At 37.3% G+C, this 7,314-nt stretch overlaps 1 protein-coding gene across 1 annotated transcript; it reads left to right on the top strand.

The window, feature by feature from the left end:
• Positions 1-229: 229 nt before the first annotated feature.
• Positions 230-7,293, top strand: LOC104522919 (exosome complex exonuclease RRP42; the record flags this gene model as incomplete). Its single annotated transcript, XM_010165336.2, has 3 exons — positions 230-331; positions 1,028-1,122; positions 7,101-7,293. Coding segments are annotated over 3 exons (390 nt in total), but the record flags the coding sequence as incomplete, so codon positions are not given.
• Between the last annotated feature and the right edge of the window lie 21 nt (positions 7,294-7,314).

The following is a 7,314-nucleotide window of genomic DNA, read 5'->3' as shown; positions in this document are numbered from 1 at the left end:
CACTGTCCATGTCACTGACAAAGATGCTGAGTAGTGCCAAAATGGAATGGTACAGCTGGTTCTGTTGTACTCTGAAGTGAAAGGTAGTGATGAAACTGGGAACTGTTGCTTTTATATTAATTTTACTGTTGTGTTTGGCATAGGAAAAGGAATCTTTAAAATCACAGGTTCTTTTTTTACTTTTCATTACTGATTCCCTTAAGCACAATATATTTATTGTTGTTCTTAGGAGGACCTTCGTGTAGATGGTCGTGGCTGTGAAGATTACAGATGTGCAGAAGTAGAAACAGATGTTGTATCAAACACAAGCGGATCTGCAAGAGTAAAGCTGGTAAATTTCTTAGGAATCATGTACCTTGTTGGTGAGGCCTGTGGTTTATGTGACTAGTTTTAAGATAAGCCGAGGCTATTTGTAGATGGGTTTGTGTATGTGTAATAAAATGTGTGTATATAGCAATAACTGAAACTATGGGTTATAGAAATAATGACAGGATAGATATTTCATTCAGTCTGGCTTAGCCTACTTGAGCTAGATTTACTGTGAGGTTCCTGGAAAACCTTCAGTCTGAACTAATCTACCATTTAGTCTTGAAAAAGTGAAATTGTTGTTCTGCCTAGTAACTGGAAAAATAATTCTGTTCCTTTAGAGTGAAGAAAAACTACTTCTGGCATGTGTTGATTGTGCAGAAGATAAATATGCTGTGTGATATTATAAAGGTTCTGCAGATATAGCTGTTTCCAGAACCAAAATGATAGGAAAAAGTCATGGATATGAAGAGTGCCTTTTTAACCAAGGGAAAGCTAATGTGTGTGGTGATTATGTGAAGAAACTTTTTAGGCTTAACATTGTTCTTCTAAAACCTTTCCTTTTTTAAAAAAAAACTAATGTGATTTTAAGTTCACTCTGATAGAACGATGGGTGCAGATAACTGAAAGGTAGTAATGTCAGCTTGCCATAGACATTTCAATTAAACAAGTAGTTTTGTGAATATAATTCTAGTTGTGTGATATGTTTTTGTTTTAACAGGGACACACTGATATCTTGGTAGGTATAAAAGCTGAAATGGGGACACCAAAGTTGGAGAAACCAGATGAAGGTTACTTGGAATTCTTTGTTGACTGGTTAGTATAATAGAAATAGATCTAGTATTTGGAATAAATGACTGATCAAATCTTACCATTCTTCTGACGTTTATATCATCATTCCACTAACCTCCCATAAGGGTCTGAGTAATAGAAACAAGTTATTCTCCTGGTTCAATAGTGGTGAATGTTCAGAAACTTTCTCCTGGTTCTGCAGATCCAAAATAAGCAAAACAATAGGAGTTAAAAGAATGAAATCAGGTTAAAAAAACATCCCAAATTGCATAGCATCATGGAAAGAGTAATGCTTCAATTACACACGCATTTCACATGATTTCATGACTACAATCTCAGTTGTCTTTTTTACAGTGATAGAATAGAAAAAAATCTCTTTCAAAAATTAAGTATTCCTTCCAGAAGAATTGACTGATACAGATTGTACTTAAAGGATTTTGCTTGCTTTGTTTTTGACAGCAGTGGAAGAATTTGAAGTGTGTTTCGTACAAAACTGTTTGTTTAAAAAAATAAAAGCCTCACTGTAAACTTCAGATGCAGAAGTTAATTAGAAAATTCAGTTATCATCTTTATCGGTGAATCAGTATTTCATTAACTAAAATGGTATTTGTTTTTAATCATATTCCTGGCTTTGTGCTTCAAATGGAATATTGTTTAGTCTTCACAGTGCTTGAATTATGAAGGAAGCTAGAAGAAAACTGAGAACTCTTGTTTTCAGGTTGCTCTGAGAAAGCATAGTGACATCTCAGTGTCATTCCAGACAGTCTGCTATTTGAAACTGCAGAATCCTTGTCTTGCAGACTTACTAAAACTGTTCTTTATGAAATAAATTGCTTTGGGAACCTCTCATAAAAGCCTTTGTCAAGTTAGCTGTTTATTTTTTTTATTAAAACTAAAAAATGGTTCTACTCTGACATTAAAACAAGGTACTGTTAATAAAGCTAAGATATGAGAGCTACTGTTTATATCAGTTTATATCTGATAATCTTTCTGAGCTAACTGGGTATATATGCCTTAACATTTGTATCTCTCTCACATTATGCAGCCTTATCTAAGACTTCCTCTATACACTTTGGAAACTTGTGGTTTGTAGAGGGAAGGACTCACCTATGAGTTAATGGTTTGTCTGTGATTACTGTTCAAAACAATATAAGACAGAAGATGATCTTCTCAGATGTGGTCCTGCTGGTAGAGGATCTGAGCTTGACTGCTTTACCAAAATCCTGTATGAAATACCCTAAATAGTACCCACTTTGTACTAGTGGCTTCTGTATGAAGGAAGTCCAATGACAGCAGGGACACTTCCTTGCTAAAGCAAGTGGTCTGTGGGGATGTTGCAATTCAGTAAAGATTGTTTCACATGTAATTAAATGTTAGAAAAACTTCATCTCATTAGATTAAGGTTAGGTTGTATTTTCTAATTGTTAATCTCTGCTTCATAAGAAGATGGGAAGGAGATGTGCAGCAATATTGTGCAGGACCGATCTTGTCAGTTCTAGAAATAGGTAATCCCTTACTTTCTGTGACAACATAGGCCAAAAGCCCCAATTTTAGAGAAGAATAGTCACTTCTTGCATGCTTGTGCCACCAGGGAAAGGTGACCTCTAGTCTCTAAAAAGATCCTAAAGACAAGATGTGAAGTGGGAGCAGCTTGTTCTCTGTAAAGGGAAACGAGATGCTGTCAGTACTCCAGTGCTTTTCCAGGCTGCCACTGGGTGGTAGTAACCAAGCATAGTTTGATACGCTGCATCTTCTGGTGAAGTTCCTGTGTGTTCTACTTGGCTTTTATATTGTTGAAACTAATAATAAAAACTCAGACTGTAGAGCTGGCTATCTTAAAACAGTTATTTCCTGAAACTTCCATGTTTTCTTGTACAGTTTAGTCACTTGCTGGATCATGTATAAAAATTCTCTGCCCCAGAATTCCATTTCTTCTCATTTTGCTCTGAGTCTTTAACCTAAAATGTGAGAAACACATTTAGTCGCATTTTGAGGCAGATTTTAATGCTAGTCTCTGGAAGAGATGATTTTGGGAGCACTGATTTGTGATACTAGGAATTAATGATCATAGAAAAAGTCCATATCCTTTGTAACGTTAGTTACTGCCCATGAGCACTGGAGAAGACTCTCATCCTGGCCATTGATGTTGAAAGACTGCTGTGTCTGATTTTCTCATGTTTGAGTTTTGGGCCTGTTCTAATACTGACTTGTTAGGGGTTTTTATTTTTTGACTGAAGCAAATATTTCTCATTTTCAAAGTGTAAGAAATAACAAAAAAAACCCCAAAAAAGCAGACATCTGATTTCCTTGGAAGTATTAGGTTTTGTTTGTGGAATTAGGAAAGCAAGGGATATATTTGTCCAAGTCTGACCATCTGTTCTTCCACTTTGGAGGCCAGACATGCTTTTGTTCCAGCTGGAAAAGTGGGTGTCCTGGTTTCAGCTGGGATAGAGCTAATTTTCTTCTCACTAGCTAGAATAGCGCTGTGTTTTGGATTCAGTACAGGATTTGGTATGAGAAGAATGTTGGTAATAGACTGATGTTTTTAGTTGTTGCTAAGACATCGAGGACTTTCAACTCCCCATGTTGTGCTAGTGTGCAGGTGTGCAAGAAACTGAGAGGGAGCACAGCCAGAGCAACAGACCCAGACTGGCCAGTGGGATATTCCATAGCATACAATGTCATGCTCAGTATATAGATGAGGGTAGGCTGGGAAGGTGGCTCTCTATTCTAGGATTGGGGATTCCGGATTTTCTCTCCTCTGGGATCACTAGGCAGGAATGGGCCAGTCATTGGTTGGCAGGTGGTGAGCAATTTGTGCATAACTTGTTTGTATATTCTATTATTACTATCATTATTATTTTTAAATTTATTTTATTTAAATTATTAAATTGTTTTGATCTTAACCTAACAGTCTCCGTACCTTTACCCCTCCAATTCTCTCCCCCATCCCCTGGGGTAGGGGAGGGTGAGCGAGCAGCTGGATGGTCTTTGGCTGCCAGCTGGTTTAAAACCACAACAGTGGGATTATTTCAGTGGCCTGCATGGGAGTCTTGATCAGGTAGGATCTTAAATATTACAGATGGAAAGTAGTTCTCCAAATCATAAGAGATGAGAGTATTGGAGAACAGCCACATCAGTATGTTCTTAGGTGATCCTCAGATGCTGTTCCATTGTGTTTTGTGGGGAAAATGTTAAAACAAATTTTCGTGCAGTCACTGAAGATATCACTTGAATGGTGGCTGCAGGAAAGGAACCTTTCTGCCCCTTCTCTCTCCTACCATAAACCTGTTATCATGGCAGCTATTCTTTGCAGAGGCAAGAGGCAAACTAATGAGCTTTGAAAGAATGAAATGTCTACAATATTTTGTGGCACTTCCTCCATTAAGTATGGTCTGTAGTGTATTTAGCTCAGTTTTCAGAGAGAAGTACCATCTGATGCTCTAGTATAAACTGCTTCAAACTCTATAAGCAGTTGTTCCTTTCAGATGGGAAGTGTGGTGACAGTGCTGACCAGGCAAAGACCTGAATCAGTAAATCCATATTGGTAGTTAACAGTTTGACTAGACTAAATCCAAACTCTTGTTAGCCCAATTCTTTGTAGGGTCATCAGCTTGAATATCGTCATAATCACATTAACACAGTTAGACAGCATCTGGACCCGAATTCAGGTCGGTTTCTGGGACTGCCTTGACAGTCCAGATGTGTCATAAACGTGGTATCTTCTGGCTGCTTTCTGGAAGGGCAGAATGTTAGTGAGGTGGTTAGCTTGTTGCTGATTCTAAACCAGCAAATCTGCCTTGTTTGAAATGATTATGTGCTCCTTCTAGGGCAAGAATAGAAATCTGGTATTGGTTGCTTGAATTAAATAAGACTTCACATGAAGACTATCTTCTGTGTAATGAGACCCTTGTATACAAGGAAAATAGCTGTAAGCTTTTGTTTAATTAACTGTTTTATCTCTGTTGTAATTACTTACATTGTAGATTACAGTATATTAGTGGCCTAAGCAACAGATAGGAGGTACTTAGCTACCGTGAGAGAAAGGTTTTGACTGGTAACAGCAAGGGTTTTGAAAGTAGAGATCTGCGGTAGAAGCCTCATTATACTTTAGGAGTCTTGATTGTTATGCAATGTGACACTGAAATGGTTTTGAAAGCCTTTAAAATTACATTCTGTTCAGGAGTAGAAATGCTGTGCTCCACTAGCCACTACTAAGTCCTTTCTGTGCTCCATAAAACAGGCTTTTCTTTTATTAGTGGGCTAGACAACCCTTTTTCAAATTTCACCCAGTATAAATTACTGCAATAGTCTGTGAGCATTGGGTGGCAGTATTTGCCATGTAATTACTATAATAGTACCCTGCTAACATTATTTTTATTTCACTTTGAATGCAAGGAATTGAAGTGTTAAAATAATAATGGAATTAAGATGCAGTGAAACTTGCAATGATATCCCAGTTGAGTCTTACGTTCTTACTCACTGTCAAAGACAGTGGCCATTAATAATTAAAAACTACAGCATTTGATAAAACCTTGTGTTTAGAAATAATAATGAGGTTTGTATAATTCTTTTCAGCTTATCATAGGAATCATAATGCTTGCATAACCATACTTTAAACAGAATGGTTTAAACAGAATTACCTAGTTGTGTGAAAGCTGCTTCCATGGAAGAGCTTCAGTAGCTCTTCCTGGCGTTCTGACTTTCCATCAGTTCTGCAAAAGAAAAAGTTGGGAGAATTACTGTGAAGTGAGGATTTCCCTTATAGGCTCTGCAGTCTTGTTGATACAGCTCACTTGATGGTTTCAGTCATAACCTGGATAATGTGGATCTTTAGTTGTTGGTTTTGCAAAGGTGAAGGGATTATATTCCAACACTTTGTTTTCTGCTGTATGTTTGCATTCCTGTGGTGTTCCTGTTGGAAGAGCTAAGAGTTTGTATCATCATATAAACCCAAAACATACCTGAGAAATTGGCAATGGGAGGTGCCCAGCCAGGAGAATACAAGGCTTTGCTATTATAGATTTTGAACATACCAAACTAATTCTGTGGAAACACCTCCTTTCCTGTGTTCTGTAATGAGGAATTAATTTGGGCGAAGTCTGAGTAGTTTATTTAAAAACAAGATCTGCAATATGTGCGACAGCTCCACTGCTTGAGGATGCTCTTGACCTCTCTGTAAACCACAGACTGGGTTGCAAATTTTTTTTTGAGGGGGAATTGTTTTTTGTTTGGATTTGATTTTTTTTTTTGGTAGGCCTGTTTTATTTTATTGTTAGAATTTTGTTCTTAGCTGTGTAAGAGGCCCCAGACCCAAGGACTTTCTTGCATGACTGCTCATAAACAAGTTTTGTTATGTTGGAATCGGGGAAGTGAAAACCACACAGTTTTGTCAGATCCCTTCTGGAAAAACTGTTCTTAGTTGCTGCTCTCCATAAGCTGTAGTCGCTGAAAATAACGAGCTGCTGTCTGTAAGGTTGATAACAGACAGTATACTCAGTAAAGAATTACCAATTAAGGTCAGGCAGTCATGTCACTTTAAAAAAAATGTGTATTCTACTTGTCATATCATCACATCTTTCTCTTCTTAGCCACTCTCTTATCTCACTAATTTAACATTCAACTCTAACAAGCTGTCTTGTTAGCTGTTCTGAACTTAGTACAGCTTTCTCTCACTTTTTTATTTTTAAAAGGGTTGAGGTGATAGAAGATGAGAGTACTTAAGAAATAATCCCTGAGAGAATTCACCAGCTTCAATATTGTAACTTGGGAACTGAAGATAGTAGTGGAATTTCATTAGTATCAGAGTTTGTAGTAAAATGTAGGTATATTATCTGCATTAAGACATTTTCTTATGCAAAATGGAAATAATTTCTTCACAGATAGGAAGCTTATTCTCGTACAAATAAATCCTTAGATAGTTCTAATGCTTTATATTTAAGAAATGTTATTTGGGTATTGGCTGCTTCAGAAGTCAAAGTAATTTTTCTTTCTTTTTCTAGTTCTGCAAATGCTATTCCTGAATTTGAAGGCCGTGGAGGAGAAGAGCTTGGCTCGGAGATAGCAAATACACTGTACAGAGTATTTAGCAGCAAGAGCAGTGTAGACTTGAAATCCCTTTGTATTAATCCCAGAGAGCACTGCTGGGTTCTCTATGTTGATGTATTGGTAAGTAAGTGTGGTGATTTAACCACAGTGGGACCATGGGGTCCTGCA

This window comes from Antrostomus carolinensis, unplaced genomic scaffold (assembly GCF_000700745.2).
Source record: "Antrostomus carolinensis isolate BGI_N321 unplaced genomic scaffold, ASM70074v2 scaffold7863, whole genome shotgun sequence".
NCBI lineage: Eukaryota > Metazoa > Chordata > Aves > Caprimulgiformes > Caprimulgidae > Antrostomus > Antrostomus carolinensis.
The sequence above is the reverse complement of the archived record's forward strand: the minus strand, read 5'-3'. Positions and strand labels throughout refer to the sequence as shown.